The 22,948-nt window shown below is 47.1% G+C and overlaps 1 protein-coding gene across 4 annotated transcripts in view; it reads right to left on the bottom strand.

Annotated features, from left to right (window-relative positions):
* The window catches only part of SCUBE2 (signal peptide, CUB domain and EGF like domain containing 2), a gene marked incomplete at its 5' end in the record, with an annotated part of 63,645 nt that extends 62,499 nt beyond the window's left edge, over positions 1 to 1,146 (bottom strand). For all 4 annotated transcript variants that reach the window (XM_080913124.1, XM_080913126.1, XM_080913125.1 and 1 more), the window contains one exon: positions 1,014 to 1,146. In XM_080913124.1, the coding sequence (XP_080769250.1) occupies positions 1,014 to 1,146 (133 nt within the window). The remainder of the gene's footprint in view (positions 1 to 1,013) is intronic.
* Positions 1,147 to 22,948: the final 21,802 nt, after the last annotated feature.

The raw sequence follows: 22,948 nt of genomic DNA, 5'->3' as shown, positions 1-22,948 counted from the left end.
AGGCCCATTTCCAGACGCGCTGTTCCAAGTGGAATCACCCAAGTAAGAAGGCCACCCTTACTGCCTCAAAGACTTTGTTCAGATGTGCCTTCTCTTGGAAGTGAGCCATGATCCGCTGATGTCAGGTAGATGTTCCCACCACAGGCTCCCACGTATTTAGCTCACTCAGAGCACAGAGTATGCAGGGTTGTCCCTGTCTACTCTCACCTGTCTCTCCACGGTGCACTAACAACTGAACCAGCTCTCTGATGCCAAGCCAGCACCATACCTGGCATGTAAGAATATGGTAGACTGCCTGCTAAGGGGGAGAGACATAGAGTAGAGTCGGCTAGAAAGTTCCATAAGACCGCCAAGACAGCTGTCTCTCGGCCTTCTGAGTCTGGGATGTGCAGGTGAAAGTTTCCCTGGTCTCAAGCGAACAGCATCCTGAGCCCTCAGATGTAGGAATGGTGTCCCGGAGGCCCCAGCCCCAACCTTGCCAGTTCTCTCAACTGCAAATCCACCATAGCCAAAGCACTTCCAGGGTCGATACCACTCCTGGGTATGAAGATGAAAACGAACGAGTTTTGAAAGAAGTCTAAGTCCAGTCAAAGCAGACTGTACAGAGTTCTAATGCGTGGCTGATCAGATCCGGAGGCTTAGGGACATTCTAGGTCTTGGTACCGTAACAGTTCCGTGCCCACAGAAGTCTCCGCATTCATCCTGAAGCTGGCAGAATTTATCAGCCCCAAAGGGGAAAAGGGGGACCAAATTGCCACGAGCTCATCTACACAAGAAGGACCTGGACCCCAGATCTCAGTTCCATCCAGCGACAGCTAGCAACAATCTGGATAGCAGGCACTCTCAGAGACCCTGAAAAAATTGATAGGTACCAGGGCAGGAAAGGTCAACAGCCCGGAGCAGGAGCCTCTGACTGCCTCCAGAGGGTGAAAGCTCTCTGGATGGGGAGACCACTCAAGGGGACTCAGGAGTCCCAGCCCTGCATCCTGCCAGGTACTCCCCGCTGCACTCACCCTCTGGTGGCCGGTTGGTGCGACCCTGGTCCCGAGGGACCGCAGCGGCCAGCAGTGACCGCAGCGGCAGCAGTAGCAGCAGCAGCAGCAGCGCCCGGGCCTCCCGAGGCCGACCGCAGCCCGCGACCCCCATGGCAGCCGCAGCGCGCGGAGCGGCGGAGAGCCGGCGGCGGCAGCAGCGGCGCGGGGAGGCGTGTGCGGGCTCCCGGCCTCTGCGCTCGCAGACACCCCCGGCCCCGCCCGCCCCCGAGCCCCGGCCTCATTTTCACACGGTCCTCAGGGCCGCCCCGCCCGTCTGGCCCCTCCCCGGCCCGGGGCGGAGGGGGCGCGGCCGCCGTGGCCTGAGCGGCTGTCAGCAGAGCCCTGCGCTCGCCCTCGCTCGCTCGCGGAGTCTCCGCTCCCCTGGGCCGAGCGCCCTCCAACTTGACCCGGTCCTTCCAAACTCAAGTAGTCACAGGGCGCCCAGAGAGTGTCTCTCTTAGTCACCACACAATGGGACACTGGACCCCAGGCCGAGCACCCCTCCAATAACATATACCCTGTCAGAACTCAGGACAAGGCTATCTGAGTGACCCCAGCTGCTTTGCCCAGGGCATCACACATTTTGCTGCTTGAGTCTGGCACTAGCCAGGCCTCGCAGATACCTTAGCTCCTAAGTAGCTCCTTGAGACTGTGAGAACACATACTCTCACTGTGTCTCTGAGTCTCTGTCTCTCTGTGTCTCTCTGTCTCTGTCTCTCTCACAGAGAGAGAGAGAGAGAGAGAGAGAGAGACAGACAGAAACAAAGAGAGAGACAGAGTGAGAGAGAGAGAAGGAAAGAGAAACAGAGAGCGAGCAAGAAAGCTGGGTTCAAAATCACTGCAGAGAGTAGTTTCCCATTGCAATCTAGTTAAGTGTATCTTAACAGCAAGGAAGTAAAAGAAAAAAATGGTCCAGTGGTTCAGGGTGGAAACCACCTCAGGGAGTAGAGCTCCCAACTTTGTCCTGGGCATAGGTAGCATCTATGACCCATAGGAACTTACTTAGAAATCAGATGTGGTGAGCTGTGGCCATATGTGGCAATGGTCAGCACCTATTCCCCAAAGCCACCCCTTTCCATCTTTTCCAGCTCAGGTGGCCAGGGCCACTACAGTCTGCGTCATTCTAGAACAAATGCTCTGTGGACCCCTTAACGGAAGAAACAGAAGGCCATACACAGAGTTGTGAATGCTTGTATCTGGGTTTCTCTGAATGGTTCTCATTCCATTTCCTCCTGTGAATATTTACACACATCTTCATGTGTGTGTAGACATATGGCTTCATATACTGTACATGTGCAAGTGTATATTCACATACACAAGAGCACACGGATCTTGGGGGTCTGGCTACCAGCTACGGTTTCCACCTCAGCTCTCTGAGCATCTGTCTGCCACCCCGCCTGTGTCTGCCCAGGGCGGAGGCTGAGCCTGTCTGGGGGGGGGGTCGGTTATGTAGTCTGCTGTGGATGGAGTCTGAGAAGTTTACGGAGCTTTCCCTTTAACCTTTCCTCTCTAGTAAAATGCAGTCAGGTTCCACCCCTTGCTCTGTCTCTGACTCCTCCCTCCCACTCCTTTTGTATCTGGTGCTGAGAGAGAGGGCTATTTCTAGTTTGAAGGGTGGTTTTTTGTTTTGTTTTGTTTTGTTTTAACACGTTTGTAAATCTTCACTTAGTGAAACGGTCCCCTCGGGCCTTTGTCGGGGGTGTCTTTAATGGTAGCCATAAATTAATGCCTTCTTTTCTCCTGGGTGCATCAGGCTTCATTGCTTTTGAAACAATCAAAGTTATTTCTTCTAAAACCCAACTCAAAACTTCCCATTGTGCGGCCCGCACAGCGCTCTTTGACTCCAGTCAAAGCAGATAAATACATAAAGCCGCCCATTAAACTCTAAAGTAGCCTCTTCCCGCACCCGCATGCCTGGTAAAGAGGACAGTTGCTGCTTGTCCCCCTGCTCCGTTACTCCAAGTTTATGTATCAGCCGGAATGCAAACCTATAACGATAAGGCCTCCCAATTTTTGCTTGAAAAGGCCATTTTGTTGCTGTTGTTATGGTTGGGGGGGGGGGGAATCACAACTGTCTCAGATGTCAAAAACTCTTCTGAATCCTGTTTTGTTTGTTCTGGTTTCCATGCAAATCTGTTTTTAGTTTGTCAGCTCCCAGACTCCCGGGCAACCTTTCTGACACTTGAAATTAAAATCAATATGGTTTATGACTTCGAATTTCCATAGGGGAAAAGGGGGGGTGGGCGTTAAATGTCACCACAGTCAGTGTCTGAAGTGACCAGGGTGGCTGCACTGGATGCTTTCTGCCCTCTGTTGTTTAGCTGAGGTTCCCACAGTCACGGAGTCTGAACTGAGATTTCCCCAGTCATCTCTCCTCCTACAGGCTGCAGGCCATGATCAGGCCTGAAGAGGCAGGTGGCCCAGGCAATGTCTAGGATTCTTGCCAATCTGGAGAGACAGCATAAGTGTCCTCCTATAACTAGCCTAGAGTTGGCATCACTCACTACGCCGTTTCAGAACCCATCTTTCCCTGGCCTCCTAGCCTGTCAAAACACCAGACTCCTGGCCTCCCAGCCACCCGGCTGAGAAGTCCTTCCCTACTGTCTTCTTGGGATCCTCTTCTTACCTCCTCTTTCTGGAAAGTCCACTTATTCCTTAATTCCATAACATTAGTCAGCAGGCTGAAGTGTCCCTTAGCTGCAGGCCAACATAGCATCCAACCATCTTCCTCATCTGCCTGTAATTACCTCTGATCTAAACTATTCAAGAGAACTCACTTTCCTCCTCCAGTCATGTTTTCCTGTTTGCTGTGGGTCCTGTCTTTCATATCTTTAGGACTGTCTGTCTGTTTATTAAGTTGTCTGATTTCTTTTTTTTTTTTAAGATCCATTTATTATATATAACAAGTACACTGTTGCTGTCTTCAGACACACCAGAAGAGGTCATCATATCCCCATTACAGATGGTTGTGAGCCACCATGTGGTTGCTGGGAATTGAACTCAGGACCTCTGGAAGAGCAGCAGTCAGTGCTCTTAACCTCTGAGTCATCTCTCCAGCCCAAGTTATTTGATTTCTTGGTTCCCTTTTCTTTTGAAGTAATTTGGCGTTCTAGCTGTTGAAGCCTCTGGTGTCTAGAGAGCACAGGTTTGTCTCCATTCTACAGGCTTCATGCCACACGCCGTTTCATCCGCTTAATGATCTCCAGAAGTTCCACGAGCTGACAGTTAGTGACGTATCGCTTCTTATCTATCCTTGGTTTCTACGTGTGCAAACGCTTACTTTACGAGGCTGTGGTAGGTGCATACACCACCGATTCTAAACTCCTCAGGGAACTCCAATTCCCTGAATTTTGCTCTATCTGAAGGCCCATGAGTTTTCTTTGCTTTGTAATAAGTTGTTAGAAACATTTCTTGTCAGAGAGCCCATGAGCTGCTGTCTCCGTGCTCAGACCAGAGAGTTGATGTCGGTGCAGACAGCCCAGGGAAGGTTCCACGCTTCCCCCATTCAGATTCTCTTTCCTCTGTGGTACAGCTGATAGTCCACACAGCATGGGCCCAAGAGCACAAAGCCTCAAGGCATGTGCAAGCACCAGGCAAAAAAAATCTTGAGGCCATAGTGACAGCTTGGTGGTCCAGGTATCTCAAGTGCCCGTTTTATGCACTATTATCCCACCAGACCTCACTGACAAAACACACATCTGGCCAAATGTCACGGTGCCCACCTGTAATCCTAGTGCTCCAGGAGCCATGGCCGGAGGACTGTGGCTTTGAAACCAGTCTGGGTTATATAATGAAGCCCTACTTAAAATAAAACCCTCAGTTGTTGAAAATGAAATGATTAGCAGTTTCAAGATGGCCAGAAGAGGGTATAACACCAAATGTGGAATCTTTCCGTCTGACTCCCCAGAACACATTCTTAAACAAGTATATCCTGAGGAGCTTTTATGAGATGACTGTGCGTACGTGTGTTTTAGGTAGCCCAGATTGCCCTCAAACTCCTGTGTAGTTGAGAATGAATGAATGCCTCCTCTTCTTGCTTCCAACTCCTGAGTGCTGAGGTTCACAGGGATAAGCCACCACCCCTAGCTCTAGAATCACCTGTAAACCACCTTCCTAGTTGACTTAGGTACCTCTGCCTCCCACACAGCCATAAGTGTCAGAGTCCCTGGCTGTCCTCCCAGCTTGGCTCTGAAACCCATAAAGGCTGATGTTAACTGGTTTATTCTGTATCCCTCAAGCACAGCTGGGTCAGGAACATGACAGACGTTCAGTACAGGATTATTGTAAGAGCAAATACAGCCCCCCCAAAGTAAGATATAAGCACTTTTATTGGCCTCCTATTAAGAAAGCCATAGATACAATACCAATGGGGAGTGGAGAAAAACATAGGTTATCATTAAACAGGAGGAAAAAGCCAAGGTTTCGAAATAGCAAGAGAGGTCTGGAGAGGAGTGTGGAAGAAATAGAGAAAGCTCAGGACCCACTAAAAAAGAAACCGCTGGGGCTTTAATGGGGAGGCTAACAAGCTTTTCTGCAGCACATCAGAGCAGTGCTGGAGGAGCCCCCAAATTCTTCCAATGTTATACCAAAATTCAGCGATACTGTACCAATGTCCCTGGTGGCCATTAGCTAAAAGTCCTTAATAGAAAATTCAGAAGTGGCTTCTGAATTGTCTCCATTACTAGATGCTGGAGAAGTGGCTCAGTGGCTACAAGCACATCATGTTCTTGTAGAGAACCCAGATTCAGTTCCCAACACCCACACCAGGCGGTTCACAACCATCTGTCACTCCAGTTCCAGAGAATCTGGCACCTTCTTCTGGCTTCCTGTGTCACTTGCAAGCATATGCTCAGTCATACACACACACATACGATAAAAATAATAAATCTTAAAAAAAAAACAAACACACAAAAAGAAACCATCTGGGCTTGGTGGCACTTGCCTTTAATCCCAGGTAGACATATCTCTGTGAATTCAAGGCCAGCCTTGTCTACACAGCAAGTTCTAGGATAGACCCTATGAATAACTAAGACCCTATCATAAAAAAATAAAAGAAAGAAAATAAATAAGAGAAGGCGATCAGAATCCGGCATCAACCCAAATGTGCTGCTGTTATTTCTATAATCACAGCCCTTGGGAGGAGGGGCAGGAGGAGCGGGAATTCAAGGACGCCCCTGACTCTGGCTATATAGTGAGTTTGAGGCCTAGGCAAATTTGGAAATTAGGAAATCCTGCTTCAAAAATCAAAACAACACCCAGGAGGCAGAAGCAGATTTCTGTGAGTTCGAGGCCAGCTTGGTCTACAGAGAGAGTTCCAGGACAGCCAAGACCACACAGAGAAATCCTGTCTCAGAAAACAAAACTAAACTAAACTAAAAGGAATTCAGTATCATACTAAGTGTAGTATATTTCAGAGTGCAAAGATGGTTTGATATTATAAAATGTGCCTAAGTAGTCTTCATGGGAAAACTATAGAAGCCTCTTCACAGATTAAAAAAAAAAAAAAAAAAAAAAAAAACATAATAGTAAAAAGTAATAGTCAAGGCCTGGAGAGAGATGGCTCAGTGGTTAAGAGCACAGACTGCTCTTCCAGAGGTCCTGAGTTCAAGTCCCAGCAACCATATGGTGGCTCACAACCATCTGTAATGGGATCCACCTCTTCAGGTGTGTCTGAAGACAGCAACAGTGTGCTCACATACATAAAATAAATACATGTTTTAAAAAAAGGGAATAGTCAAGACCTGTATGAATGAGCTTTCTAAAGTACAACCCAAATAGGACATGTTCTGAGATACAATTTCTCAACGTCACAAAGATGACAGACCCCCATGACTTAATTCACCATGCATTTATGTGTCGCTTATCCTAGAGACTGACCCCAGGGTCTTGTGTGTCCAGATAAGCCCCAGCCCTGCTTAGCTTTGACTGTTAACTTGCCAGGTACACACTGCGTTAGTAATTGTCATGAGGTGTTTGAGCACAGGGAAGCTAGGTGGGACATTATTCTCATCCCATCCATCCTGTCTCCCTTCCCTGGTCACCCCCACCACACCCCCACCCTGAGACAGGGTGTCCTAGTGTCCTCTAAGGCCCTTTATCTTAGGATGAGGAGAGGAAGAGGCCAACAGCCACAGGGTAGAAACACTGTACCGTTGAGAGTCTGTAGAAGGCGAACCATCTTCGGCAGAAGTTTCAGTAGTTTATCCCGTGATATAAAAGCACCTGCAACTCCTGCTGAAAGCTCAGCCTAGGAGGAGAATCTTAATCCAGACTCCAGATGACTGCCTCAACCTCCCTGGATTTGCTGGACGTCTTAAGTACCAGATGCTGTAAACCATCACTTCCTCAACTGATTTCTGCTGAATGTTTTGATTACCCAATTGGATTGTTTTCCTACCTATCTCTTGCTATTTATTTATTTTTTACGTTGGCTTGCTGTATGCTTAATAAACTCTTATTCAAACCCCCCAAAAATATGGCCAACACAGATCATTTTCTGGACAAAACATAAAATGGTATGACTCCCATGAAACAGAGCATTTGGCCGGTGAAGAGGCTCAGCTGCTAAGGGCACTTGTAACCAAGTCTGATGGTCTGAGTTCAGACACATCAGAATGGAAAGAGGGAACCAACTCCCACAAGTTGTCCTCTGACCTCCAGATGTGCACTGTGGTGCACATACTGCAGCACACATGTGCTAAAATAAATAAAGAAAAACGAACATTAAAAACATAGAACATTGTACAGCTGTACAAACGGAAGGGGAAACCTCCGTGCTCTGATATAGAGTGCTCGAGTGTCCGTAAATGGAAAAGACACAGAACGGTGTGTGCATTTTGTTCCCTTTTACAAACAGGAGGAGGTGGTCCAAGAACCTGTATTCATACTCACTTGCATGAATATGCATGAAGACTCTAGGAAGGCAAGTGGGCTGTGAGGGAGGCTGTTACCGAGGGGAGGGAGGTTAGTGGAAAAAGAGGGTCCTATCTGTGATGTGGCAATGCAGCAGTTTTGGGCTCTCCCATATGTTTGTAAGTAAACTTGTATCCCCTGTTCCTGAGGTTCACCAAAAGGTAAAATAAAATACAAAGAGGCAGGGCGGGGTGGCCAGAACTGGTGGTGGCTTTTATCCCATAAGCCCTGAACTTCAAATGGAGTGCAGCCCCCACTCCGGGCCCCTGCTGAGAACCAAGGTGCTCTTCTTTTCCTTTCAAACATTATTTATTTTGTGTTGGGGGTTGGTGCCACTTGTAGAGGCAAGAGGATCAGCTCTTCTTCCTCTTCTTCTGGAACTGAACTCAGGTCAAATGTCTTGGCGGCAACCCAGTGAGCAGCCACAGAGGACCACACTGACTTTCTCCTGCAGCCTTAGAGTTATTGACACAGTCATGGCGACTTATCCTCCTGGAACAATTAAGGCTGAACAAGCAATGGGTAAAACCTTTTAAGTTCTTGGGGAAACATTAGTAAATATTGCCTATATCCTATGGGAAAATACTAAGCATCAATATTCTCTCTCTTCCTCTCTCTCTCCCCTCTCCTCCCTCTCCCCTCCCCCTCCCTCTCCCCTCCCCCTCCCTCTCCCCTTCCTTTCCCCTCCCAATCCCCTCCATCTCCCCTCCCCCTTCCTCTCCCCTCCCCCTTCCTCTCCCCTCCCCCTTCCTCTCCCCTCCCCCTTCCTCTCCCCTCCCCTTCCCTCTCTCCTCTCCTCCCTCTCCCCTCCCCCTTCCTCTCCCCTTCCCTTCCCTCTCTCCTCCTCTCCCTCTCCCATCCCCCTCCCTCTCCCATCCTCCTCCCCTCCCCTTCTTCTCCCCTCCCCTCCCCTGCTCCCCTTGCTCTCTTGCTCTTCTCCTTCCTGGTCAGTGTTATTTTATGTGATAAAAATCATCTCATAAGATTGGTACAGAAGTGGTGCAATCTTTTTTTAATTCTGCCTGGAACCAATTAATAAGATAACAAGAAACTTTGTGAGCTACGATTCTCTGCAATTATCTCCCAGTCTGTGGTACGATTTCATTACAGGTTGCCGCAGTGCCTTTCATTTGTTAATAGGTGAATGGAAAGCCACTTGGTCAATTGTTTTATCTAAGTGTTCAAAGGAAGATAAAACAGAATTCTCATTTCTTCTTTCAGAAACTGAGCATGTGTGTGAGAAGCATCGGGGCCTTTCTTCATAACTATATACAGATATGTGTTGGGAAAGTTGCCCCTGTGTCCGGGGACGTGGCTCAGGTGATAGAGTGTTTGTCTAGCAGGCAAGAAGCCCTGGATTTGATCCCCAGAACTGCAGGTCCAGAGTGTGGTGGAGTTTGTCCATAATCACACCACTCAGAAGCAGAGGCAGGAAGTTCAGGGTCAGCGTCAACAACTGCTGATACAAACCAGTTAGAGACAAAGGTAGGAGAGTGTGGGAAGCTAACTGGTTTAAGGGCTGGAGAGGTGTCTAAAGGGTTAATTAAAAGTGAATACTGGGGCTGAAGAGATGGCTCAGTGATTAAGAGCATTGACTGCTCTTCCAGAGGTCCTGAGTTCAAATCCCAGCAACCACATGGTGGCTCACAACCATCTGTAATGAAATCTGATGCCCTTTTCTGGTGTGTCTGAAGATAGCTGCAGTGTGCTTACATATAATAAATAAATTAATTTAAAAAAGAGTGATTACTGCTCTTTGTAGCCCAGAGCTTGTTTCCCATCACACATGATCCCAGCTCACAATCATCCAGCTCCGGGTTCTAAAGCACATGCATATATGCACTCACACACTTCAAAATTAATAAATCTCTTTAAAATTGCCAACAGATTTCCAGAGGCCCCTTACACCGCAGATTCCACATGACTGAGAGACTTCCAGAAACCCCTTCCACATTCAGACTTTGCTGGTTCCTGTGGAGTAAGAGGCTGTCCAGGAGACAAACTGGAGGCACAGCACCTCTGATTGAAGTCTGAGACATAGCCAGGCCCTAATGAAGGGATAGGAAACAGGAGCCTGGAAAGCCTCCAACCCTCTACTTAGGTCTTACTGGGAAACTAGGACCGTCTGCAGGAGTGGAAAGCAGCTGAGCCACGACGTCATCTTCAGAGGGCAAAAGAACCATGAGGTATCTGGAGCTGTCTCTGAACATGTCTATCAGAAGGGCATGAAGAAAAGCTGCAGGGGTTTCTATGCACTGAGGACCTTGCATAGTTGGTACCAGACAGTTCTCTGAGGTCCTATAAGGCATCCTGAGCTACCAACACCAGGACACTGACTTCACCGGTCACTCTGATGGCAATTCGGACCAGCTCCTAGCCTGTGGCATCCCAGTCCTTCTGTGGAGCTGCAGTAGGTCTTCCTAAGACGCTCCTGAGGAGAGGTTTCCTCCATGGTGGTTCCTCATGGCTTTCTGCAATCGCTCGAGGAGACCCGTCTCCACAGTGGTGGTCACCCTCTAGGGATCACCCAGATCCTCAGTAAAAATGAGTGGAAAATGACTTTTCCCAATAAAGATCCACAGGCTAGTGAAGTTTTGTTGATTAGTTGATTTTGTTTGTTTGTTTGTTTGTTTTATGGGGAAGGGGGAGGGGGTTTCAATACAGAGTTTCTCTGTAACAGCCTTGGTTGTCCTAGAATTTTCTCTGTAGACTAGGCTGGCCTTGAACTCAGAGATCTCTGCCTCTCGAGTAATGGGATCAAAGGCCTGGCCACACAGTCTGGCTTACTAGTGCAGTTTTGTTAATGACTCCCCTCTCCATGTGAAAGTCAAATGAGAAATGAGGAAAAAAAAAAAAAAAAGATGGGTTCTGCTTCCATCTTGCATCCATGACAACAAGGTGTGTTATCAACACTCTCCTAATGAATATACATCACCTTCATAATTCATATCATCACTTCCCTAATGAATATGCATAACCTTCATAGTTAAATCGAGAAGACATTTTAAATGCAAATGCTGTGGATGCAGACAGACCTGGATGTTCACCCCAACCCTGCCACTTATTATCTGGGACATCTTGGCAGGGCATCTTGGGTAAGCTACTTTACCTCTCTGAGACTCAGTTTCCCCAGATGTAGCCTGAGGATGAGTATCCTTGTTTCACAAGGTTGCAGCAAGCTGGGGCTGAGACAGACACAGGCTTCGGCATAAAATCCCATGTAAACAGGATTTTGACTCCAGTGAAACCAGGGCCCACAGAAGGCCAGCCCAGTGTGCACCGCATCTCCTCATTCCTCCATCCACAGTGTGCAGAACAGGCACTTGCCCCTGCTTGTTGGGAAGAGCTGATTTACTAATCTCTCTATGGCACAGTGTAAGTAGGAATCTTGGGGCTTGGAGAGACAACCAGCTCTGACCAGATCCCAGACAGGGAGTGACAGAGAGGATTGAGTACCAATGGGCAGAGCTGAAGGATGGAGCGCTAGGCTGGCCTTCCAGGGAGAAATCCTAAAGGTACAGAACTGGAGCCAGCAGAGAAGCTGCTTCCGCATCTGCAGCTGGTGGAAAAACGTCAAGAACTCACCCAGCATCCCCTGCATCCTAATGCTATTCCGCTTGCACTTGCCAGTCATGTACCCTCAGGCATTTTTGGCCAGGTGTGTGTGGCCTAAATCCACACACCCCTTTAATCCCAATAGGGAGGCAGAAGCAGGTAGGTCTCTAAGTTAGAGGCTAGCCTGGTCTGCACACGATGTTCCATGCCAGCTAGGGCTTCATAGACTCTCAAAACAAAATAAAAATTGGGAAGAAAGAAAAAAAACAACAAAAAACAAAACAAAACAAAAAAAGCCCTGAACCTTTCAAGACTTGAAAGCTGTTGTCCCAGCAGCACCTTCTCTACATCAGCAGCTCATCAGCACCCCTGCTTGGAGGGACACACAGGGGCAAAGCAACTGGGAAACAGCTCAGCTTGCCTCACCTCCTCCTTTTACCAGTCAGGAGGAAGCCACACCCAGACACCAAGGTGCAAGGAAACCTGGAGATGTTGGTTTTGCCTCTCAGGCTCTGCACTGCAGAAATGCACCCCTGCACTTACCTAAGCACTAACCCTGACAGCCTTGGACAATCCTGGTCGTGAGCCGTTCTGCAGACATAAAGCCCTCTCACTTAAGCCGGATGTGAGCGCTGATTCCATCTCGCTACCATGAAGGAAGATAACCTGAGGACAAAGTCTCTACAGAGAGGAAGCCTTCAGTATCTCAGAGGAACAGAATCAAACTAGATCAGGCCATAGCTGAACTCCTTCATACCACTGAATGTACAATAGACAAAACCCACACATGGAGAACCAGGCCTGGTAGCTCAAGCCTGTCATGGAGTGATCAAAAGGCTGGAGCAGGAGAATTTCTATGAGTTCAACACTGGTGTGGGTTACAGAGTGAACCTGTACTAGTTATCCTTCTGTTGCTGTGGCAAAACACCATGGCAGGGCTGGAGAGGTGGCTCAGAGGTTAAAAGCTCTGACTGCTCTCCCAGAGGTCCTGAGTTCAAGTCTCAGCAACCACACGGTGGCTCACAACCATCTGTAATGAGATCTGGTGTGTGTCTGATGACAGCTACAGTGTAGTTATATACATAAAATAAACAAACAAATCTTTTTTTTAAGAAGAAGTAACAGAAGTGGGAAGTAGGATAATTGAAAGGTTCAGAGAACTGAAAGTGCACAGATCATCTTGGGCCAGGCTGAGCTAAAGTTAAGACTTGTTCCCTAAGATCTAGTGACAATGGGAGGCCAGGATTAATGGGGGAAGACACTGTCCTGGTGAATTATTGCTCCATGCACAGGCTGTGGTATTGAATTAAAGTTGCCGGTTCCTTTTGGCCCAGAGAGCGCAGGGAAACAATTCTCTTTGGGGAAGGAAAGTGTGAGCCCCCCCCCCCCGCACTTCTGCTCCTCCCTCCCCACGTATGGGGGGGTAGGAAAGCTGTGTTTACATAGGGAAAATGTGGTGAGGCTAGAGCTGCCCACCTGCACACAGCTCTGGGTTTGATCCCAGCACCACATAAACTAGGCACACTGCTGTATATCTGTAATCCTAGCACTTGAGAGGTGGAGGCAGGAGGATCAGGAATTCAAGTCATGGGGTGGATAGAGGGAAAGGAGAAAAAAAATATATGCAGAAGATGTGTGCTAAAGTGTTTGCAGCTATTCGAGTTGCTGTCTTAGTGGTGGGCGTGGTTTCTGTCTCCCTTTCTGCACACCTGCAGCTCATTTATCTGCTGTCTTTGCGTCCTCACCGCCCCCACCCCAGACTTCCAGATCGTCCTTTCTCTGGCAAGTATTCATCCTGTACATGTGCACAATCCAAGGCCCTCCCCCGCCTTGCGGTAAGTTTCCTGGTTCACGGTCAAGTTTGCTTCTCCTTCCTCTTCCTGTGTCGCTCTGGCTTCCCACTCTCCGCAGCTGTTCTCTCTGTCCTCACTTAACCCACATATGGAATGCTGCCCCCTTTCCTTCATCCCCTCCCCAAAGAAAATCTTATCTGAGGTGCTACTGAGAGGCCACAGCTCTGCGTGGCACTGTAGCCAGCTTCAAGTCAGCAGGAGCACCTCTGTACACGTCCTGGCAGCAGCTGCTTTGGAAACCGTCTTACTGGACAATCTTCTTCAAACCTGCTCTCAGGGCCCTAACTCCAGCTCCGAGGAACCTCCCTGTGACAGCTGCATCTTCACCTGCCACTGAACTACCACAGTAGGTGACCTCCCTATTGGAACTTCCTTTTCCCCAAAAGGAAAATCTTACCATCCCCAAATGATTGTGGAAAAACCTTTGAGGGACTGGAGAGATGGCTCAGCAATTAAGCATTCCCACTGGCTACTGGGCATCGGTGGCGCACGTCTTTAATCCCAACAGTCTGGAGACAGAAGCAGGTGGATCTCTGTGAGTTTGGGGGCAGTCTGATCTAGAGTGAGTTCGAGGTCACACAGAGAAAACCAAATCTGAAAAACGAACACAAAAGAGCTCCTCCTGGTCTTATAAAGGACCTGAGCTCCATTCCCAGCACCAGGATAAACAAAACAAAAGTGAATGTCACAGAAAGAGGAAAGACCATGCCTCACGGAGAGAGAATGTAGCCAACCAACCACTTTATCCTTTTGGGGTCCACCAAACATGTGCTGTTTGGATATTTTATAAGGTCCCTGTGTCCTCCCCCTTTTCCTATTGGTCGTATTCGATACTCACCCCATGCCTTCTTGCCTTCTCACAATGTCTTCCATGAATCAAAAGCTGCAATCTTAGAATATGCCCTTTAAGTGTTCAACACTATGGTTCTCGATAACCCTCTGCTCCCGCAGGTTAAGAGAAACATCACTAGGGTAGCTTTGGGTATACAGACCACCAAAGGCCCAGTATTCCATGGGCTGTGTCTAACCTGGGTAGTCAAAGAAAAGAACTTCAAAGGGACAGGTGGCCAGGACAATTAATATAGGACCCAGCTACCCAGGACACCTTGTTCTTTCTTGCTCAGGCCCAGAGCAAGAATAGGTCCTTTCTTCTGTCTTGCCCAGACGTTCAATTTTTGTCCGTGCCAAGAAATAAGTATTACACTGTCATGGATGTTGGGACTCACAGTCCCTGGAGGCCTTCCCTCCCTAAGAAGCCCTTCACTCACTAGTATACTCATTCCTCAGCAGTGTGGCAAGTCTGTTCACTTATCACCAGGTCTTAGTTTTCCTGCCTACAAAACAGAAATTTGAGTTGTAAAAAGCAAGTGTAAAATACTTGAATCAGTGCTTATGGGTTGGTGCTCCGTCATTGTCCTGGTTTGCTATGATAAACACCACGACCCAAAGCAACCTGGGTAGAAGATTTATTTCAAGTTATAGCTATGGTCCATCATAAAGGAAGCCAAAGCAGGAGCTCAAGATAGGAACTTGGAGGCAGGAACTAAAGCAGAGGCCATGGAGGAAAACTGCTTAGCGGATTGCTCTCATGCCTAGTTCAGTTTGCTTTCTCGTACAACCCAGGATCACCAGTTCAGAGGTAGCACTGCCCACACAGGGCTGCGCCCTCTCACATTAATCATTAAGAACATGTTCCATAGACCTGCCTGCAGCTATTCTGATGGGGGCATTTTCTCAGTTGAGGTTCCCTTTTCCCAAATGACCTGAGCTTGTCTCAAATTGACAACAAAATCGACAGAACAATCACCATCATCACCATCACTATCATCATCATCATCACCACCATTGCTATTTCCACTTATCAACAGAGCAATCAAGGAGTTTGTATTCAATACCTACCTGAGACAGAGGGGGAGGAGGAGGGAGAGGAAGGGGGGGAGGAAGCACACAGCATAGTTTTCCTGATCCTTGCCAGCTCCTCAACATCCCTTGCTTTCTTCCTTTTTGTTGTCCTTCCTAACTAGCTTTGAGACTTGCCACCTACTCCTCATAGAAATGTAAACAGCTGAAGAAGTTTGGGACTGGCTGGGGAATAAGGAAACACTGTGAAAGGGGAGAGGGCTGGGGTGTACCTTGATGGTTAAATGCTTGTATACATGAGGGACACCTCAAGTTTGAGCCCCAGCATGCAAAAAAGTAACTCGTGCTTTAAGAGCCACAAATGATGTAAGAACTATTCTCTCCTGAGTAGCCCCCTGGGGCTGATGAACCCCTCAGTATCTCTCTCTCCTGACAGCTAGATAAAGGAACCCCATCTGATCCTGAACCAATATGGACGAAAAGGAGGGTTACCTACCAGTCTTGATGATGATGTGGCCATGCGTGTGCCACCAGTGGAGGACAATGACCGGGAACTTGGCTCTCTCCTTTCACTGTGGGATCTGAGGGTTGAATTCAGGTCATCAAGCTCAGAAAGTTCTCAACCTATAGTCTTGACCCTTTTGGTACAGTCAAATGACTCTTTCACAGGGGGTGCATATCAGATATCCTGCATATCAGAAATTTACATTATGATTCATAACAATAGCAAAATACAGTTATAAAGTAGCAACAGAAATAAATTTATGGTCACTACAACATAAGAAACATATTAAAGGGTTGTAGCACCAGGAAGTTTGAGAACCACTGATCTACTGGATGAGCCACCTCCCTTGTTCCCAGACTTGTATTTTATTGTGAATTAATTACTCATTTCCCACCCAAGTTTATATGTTAAAAACCTACTCCCTAATGTGATAGTGTAGGAGGTATCTTTTAGGAGTAACCAACTGTAGTGGTTGAGAACAGCCCCATAGGCACATGTATTTGAATGTTTGGTCCCCAGTAGGTAGAACTGTTCAGGAAGACTTGGGAGGTGTGGCCTTGTTGGAGGTAGTGTGGACTTTGAAGTTGCAGATTAAGATGTAAAATCTCAGCTACTGCTCCAGTGCCATACCTGCCTGCCTGCCTGCCTGCCTGCCTGCCTGCCTACTACCATGCTCCCTGCTAGAATGGTCATGGACTCCAACCCACTGAAACTGTAAGCCCCAATAAACTTTTTCTTCTATAAGTTTCCCTGGTCCTGGTATCTTATTACAGCAATAGACAAGTAACTAAGACATAAATATCAGATGAGGCCATGAAGGCAGCACCTTCATAAATGGGATAATCATCTTTTTGACTTCAAGAGAGCTTGCTTCCTTTCTTGATTATGTAAAGACATGACTCATCTGACTCATCTTTGAACATGAAGTATGCTCTCAGCAGACACCATACTGGGGAGTATCTTGTTCTTGTACTAAAGTATAGGAAAGCACCCAGACCCATATGATCTCACACTGCCAGCAGCTGTGGTTCAAGGGCACTTCCAGGCTTTCCTGGGATAGTCCATAGATTCTTAACCCTCCAGCTACTCTGGCCTTGGCAATGTTCTCGCTGTCACAGCTGGGAGCCTGGACAATGGCAGTTCTTAGGCCATAGCTTCTGGGTGTTGGCAAGAGACGAGTTACCTTAGACTGGAGGACAGCCAACTCTCCAGCTGCTCTCTGCTGCAAAGAGGGTGTAAGAGGGTTGTAGAACCACCGGGAGTGACTCCGAGCTTTGGGATAAGGGTCCTGATCACTGTGCTGCCTTTGACATGGTGGTGGTCCTGCAGATCAAACGGGCTGGTAGCTGGGAAGCTGAGCTGAAGTCTGTTAGAGGGAGGACCACACCAGAGCTCTCTGACTGCTTGTGGTGGACCAGGACTGATCACAGGAGCCTGGCTAGCTTTGAGAATGCTGGAAAATATCTGTGGGGAGGTACATGGATATATTTAGTGAGCAGGCGTCCTCTCTGCATGGGACATTAGTTGTTATTGTTGTGTGACAACGTCACTGTGGAGACAAGTGGAAGCAAGACAGAACATTCTCTATGAGGTTTTGTTTCTGGCCTGATCTGTTTTAATTGTCAGGCTTGTCTTACTGCCTGAGGGAGAATGTCTCCACTACTCCGAGTCTCCCCCAGAGCAGGCCTGGGAACAGGACAGTCTCTGCACCTGCCTCGGGTCAGGCAGCTGCTGGGTCCGTCCTAAAGGAGTGTCCCCTGGAGGAAGGGGTCCAGCTCATCCCAATTTGTTCTGAAATTTGTGGGGTTCAGTACAGATTGTCCTGTATCTTGAGGACCCCTCTCAAAATGGCACCCTACTTAAAGGGGAGGAACTAAACTTTGGGCTGTAAAACTGGGTTTGGGAATTGTTGGCTTTTCGCAGCGTTGAAGATCAGAGCCAGGCTCCACACATGCTAAACGTGTGCTCTACCACTGAGCCGTGTCTCTAGCTCCTGACTCAAACAAAATCAACAAATAACAGCTTTATGGAGATATACTTTACACACCATAGAATTCACCAACTTAGGCTGCAACTCAACAAACAGTCTTAGTATATTTACAGAGTTGTGCCAACTGTCAAGACTGACTTTAGAACATTTTCACTGTCCCCCAGAGAAACCCCGTGCCCACAGTTGTTTTTCTCTGTTCATTCTCATCCCCAGAGAGCTCTTACTTTCAGACCCTGCAGGTGTGTCTATTCTGGACATTTCAGATTAATGCAGTCACACTGCTCACGTTCCTTCTACAGGTAAGTACCGTCCACTTCGCGATGAGTGTAACTGCTGTGTGTTTTAACATAGCAGTGTGTGCTAACTATCAGTTAACCCTTCCTCAGTTGGTAGATCTTTGGACTGTTCCCACCTTTGAAACAATCTGCTATAAACCTTCATATCCAGCCTTTTGTGTTAACGTACATTTTCATTTCTCCTGAATGGATACCCGGGAATAGAACTGCAGGGGCATTTACTAATGCTTAATGTTTAACCTGTAGGTGGTGGCTCTGGTGTATCCTGAGGACTCCTGTTTCTCTGCATCCTTGCATGAAACACTTTGTAAGGAACGTTGGCTTACTATTATCTTTCTTTGTTGCTCCGGTTTCTTTTTTCTTTGGAAGGGGCAAAAGGGGTGCGAATGCTCAAACCCAGGGCCTTGAGGGCACTAAGTACATGTTCTACCACAGAGCAACAACAGTCCCAGTTAGCTGCCCTCAAACTCCTAGACTTAAGCAATTCTGCCTCTGCTTCCCCAGTAGTTGTGACTACAGGCCATCGGGTCCCCTGGAACTAGAGTTACAGATGGGTGTGAAATGCCATATAGAAGGTATAAATTGGACCTGGGTTTTCTGCAAAAGCAATAAGTATTTATCTCCCCAGGCCCTCTTTACCCATTTTTATACTGGGTTGTCTTCTTACTAAGTTGTAGCTCTTTATATATTGTGGATATTGGTCCTATGTCAGATATATGATTTATAAATATTTTCTTCTGTTCTGTGAGTTGTCCTTTTACTTAACAATGATCCTTTAAGCATGAATTTTAAAATTTGAAAAAAAAAAATTTTTTTGCTTGTGTTTTGGATACCACAGCTAAAAAACTATTGCCTAATCTAAAGTCACAAATTTTTATGACATTTTTCTTCAGAGTTTTATAGCCCTGGCTATTACATGTAGATCTTCGACCCATCTTGAGTTGCTATTTACATGTGCTGTGAGCTAGGATCCAACTTTACTCTTTTGCATGTCGATAAGTAACCAATTGTCCTGGCACCCATTGTCAGCAACTTTATTCCCCACCCCCATTATACATTCTTGGTACCCTGCCAAAAATTGATTGATCATTACTATGACAACTAATGAATTGGACTCAGTTTTATTCCACAGATCGATGTCTACCCTTATGCCAATAGAAGCTTGATTGAGGATGAGGAAACACAAGTATTTCAACTTTATCCTTTTGTAGGTTTGCCTTGGCTAACCTGCATTCCCTTGATGTCCACACGAGTTTTTAGATTGGCTTGTTCTGTATACAATGAAGTCTGATTGGACTGTTTGAGAGATCGCATGCCTATGCTGGCGTAATGACATGCACATCAAAATCAAAGGCCACCTCTCAGGACCCTCCACCTTGTCCCTACTGTGCTGTGTATTTCAGCCTCACTGGGCGAGTCCTCTGTCTCCACTCCGTCTCACTGTAGGAGTGCTGGAGTTACAGATGCACCTCCACGTCCAGTTTTTAATGTGGGTTCTGGGATCAGACTCAGCTCATCGGGCTTGCACACAGAATGCATTTGCCTACTGAGCCATCTGCTGGCCCATAGGTGAGATTGTAATGGAGACTTCCTTGACCCTATAGCTGGGTAATACTGCCATCTTACCAATACTGTCTTCCCACTCTAGAGCACGGGCTATCTATTTACCAAGGTCTTCTGTCTCTCAATGATCTTTTGTGGTTTTCAGAGTATGCATTATGTACTTGTTTTTTTGAGCTTCCCTAAGCATTTTATTCTTTTTGCTGTTGTTGTAAATGAAACTTAATATGCAGTGTGTCATTGCTATATGTGTAAAACTATAACTTATTTTGTATACTAATCTTGAAACCTTACTGTTAGGATTCTGGAAACTCCACCCCACAGTTACCTGGCAACAGTCAGGTATACCCCGCTCCAGTTACCTGGCACTATAAAAGGGGGCCGCTTGCCCCCTCCTCTCTCTCTTGCTCTCTCCTCTCTTGCTCTCTTCTCTTACTTTCTTGCTCTTGCCCTATTGCTCTTACCTCTTTGTCCCCCCTCCCCATGCCCTTCCCCCCTCTCTCTCTATGTGCTCATAGCCGGCCTCTACTCCTCTACCCCTCTTCTCTTCTTCTCTCTCTCTGCCCCTTCTACCCTCTTGACTCCCCTCCCCATGCCCTGAATAAACTCTGTTCTGTACTATGCCGTCCTATGGCTGGTCCCTCAGGGGGAAGGGATGTTCAACATGGATCTGCAAGAGGCCTCCCTCTTACCCCATACCTCACCACACGTCCATAATACATACCCCTCTTATCTTAACACTTACTTACCTCTATTATACTAGTCCTGATAATAGTTTTTAGTGGCTCATTTGGCATTTTCTGCATAGAAGATAACATCATAAAGCTGGCTGTGGTGATACACACCTGTTTGGAATTATTATGTCTGTGTTTCCATGTATACCATGTGCATGTAGTACCCACAGAGGCCAGAAGAGGGCGTTATATTCCTTAGAACTAGAGTGATGGGTAGTTGTGAGCTGTTTAGTGTGGGTGCTGGGAACCAATCAGGTCCTCTGGAAATGCAGTTAAGTGCTTTTAACCTTGGAGCTGTTTCTTCAGCTGTGCAGGTAGTACACATCTGAAATCTCTCTCATGCACATCTGTAATGTCAGCTCATGTGAGTCCTGGCCAAGTTCCATGGGATCCAATCTCAGAAAAACCAAAACTACCAACATCAAATCACATGATCTGCAAATAGATATGCTTAATTCTTTCCTATTTAGGTGCCTTTTTCTCTTCCTTAGATTTTAAAGACTTTTTCAAAACTTTATATAAATGGATATTTTCCTGTGTCTATATCTGTGAACCACGTATGTGCTTGGTGTCTGCAGAAGCCAGAAAAAAAAAAAAAAAAAAAAAAAAAAAAAAAAAAACCAGCCTGAACTGGAGTTTCAGATGGTTCAGAATTGCAATATAGGTATTGAGAATTCAACCTGGCTTGTCTGGAAGACAATATAAGGGTTTTTAACTACTTAGCCATCTCTCCAACCCCTTATTTAATTTTCTTACCTAATATATATAATGCTTATATTTGGAAACTGTGATGGCTAGTTTTATGTCAACTAAAGCTGAAGTCATCTAAGAGAATAGACCTTCAATTAAGAAAATGCCTCCATTAATATCTGGCTGTAGGCAAGCTTGTAGGGCATTTTCTTAGTCATTAATGTAAATGTGGGCAGACAATGTGGGTGAGACCACCCTTCAGTTGGTAGTCTTGGGTTCTATAAGAAAGCAGGCTGAGCAAGCCAGGAGGAGCAAGCCAGTAAGCAGCCTTCCCCCGTGGCTTCTGCATCAGATCCTGCCTCCAGGTTCCGGCCCTGTGTGAGTTCCTGTCCTCGCTGTTTTGGTGACAAACTATGATATAAAACTCTGAGCAAAATAAACCCTTTTCTCCTCAAGTTGCTTTGGTCACAGTGTTTCCTCATAGCAATAGGAACCCTAAATGACAACAGACCATTTAATGGTTAGTTCCTTTTGTCTTTTGGCCTTTGCTTATTTTGTACAGAAAAGGAAATGGAGGATGGCCAGGCTGGCTGTGTGGGTTTCGCAGTCAGCTAAGGCTTTGCCGACACAGTTCTCAGATCAATGCCGGTTCTTGGAGTCCATCAGCATTAGTAAATAAAAAAGGTTCACTGATGGTGGCAAACCAGTCCTTAGTATGGTCGTCAGTGAACAAAGCAGAGTAGTGGTTGTCACTTAACCTTCTGAGGGCTCTTTGCTAACAACGTTGTAGAAACCCACACAGTCTCGGGCTTCAGAGAAGGGTGGGTTTTAGTCTTGTAGGGGATCTTATTTTAACATTTTTGTTTGTTTGTTTGTTTTTAATGCCATGTGTTCATATGTAAGTGTATGTACGGGGCCAGAGGACCTGCTCCAGTGTAGGTTCCTGCCTTCTGTTTGGTTTGTGTCTTAGATTCTGTTCTATTGCTACGAAGAGACACCATGTACAAGGAAACTTATAGAAGGAAGTATTTTGCTGGGGGCTTACCTATGGTTTTAGAGGGTTAGTCCATGGTCATCATGGTGGAAAACATGGCAGCAGCAGGCAGGCAGGTGGGCAGGCACGCTGATGGAGCAGGAGTTGAGAACTTACATGTGAAGCCTCAAAGCCTGCCCCCATCGACAACAGGCCACACCTAATTTTTCCCAAACAGTTCCACCCAGGACCATGCTTTTAAACATATGAGCCTATGGAGACCGTTCTCATTCAAACCACCAGTTTGAGAATGTCTCTTGCTCAACACAGCCTGTGCCAGGCTAGCTGGCTCACAAACTTCCGGGGATTCACTTGTTTTCATCCCATATCATGTCCGGATTACAGGCAAGCACATCACCACATCCAGCCTAAGTGTGTTCTGGGAATCTGAAATCAGGTCTTCATGCTTGTGTCGCGAGCACTTTCCCCAGCCTCTAACAGCTCACTAGAAGGCCTGGCCCTGGTGCAGTCTATGGCTTAGGCTCTACTCGACATCCTCGATAAGAGTAAAAAGCTGCCTGGCCAGAGGGCCTGAAGGGTAGGAAGATATCACCACTTCCTGGGGACAGAGGATGGATCAGGAAGAAAGGCTGGAAGAAAGGAGGAGAGTTTGGTCAAGGGTCATGTTGTATGGCTGGAGCAGCAGCCTAGGGATCCGGCTTGAGCTCTGTGCCAGGTTCGGGCGAGTTAATACTGAAGTTTCCAGGCTGCTGCAATTGTCAGCCTATGTGGCTTGAGTTAAAGGTCAGACCCTATAATAAGCCTTCAGGAAACTGAGATCCTTGGGACCACAGAGGACCAGGAGGATGTGTTCAAGGCCTGCTTACTCCACCCGGAAGGGAACTTCAGGAACTGGCAGCTTCACTTTCAGGTCAGTGAAAGGGAAGAACATGACCTTAGTTCCTGGGATGTCCCTGGAGTCAGCC

Source organism: Micromys minutus, assembly GCF_963924665.1.
Source record: "Micromys minutus genome assembly, chromosome: 2".
NCBI classification, from domain to species: Eukaryota; Metazoa; Chordata; class Mammalia; order Rodentia; family Muridae; genus Micromys; species Micromys minutus.
This window is presented reverse-complemented; position numbering and strand designations above follow the sequence as displayed.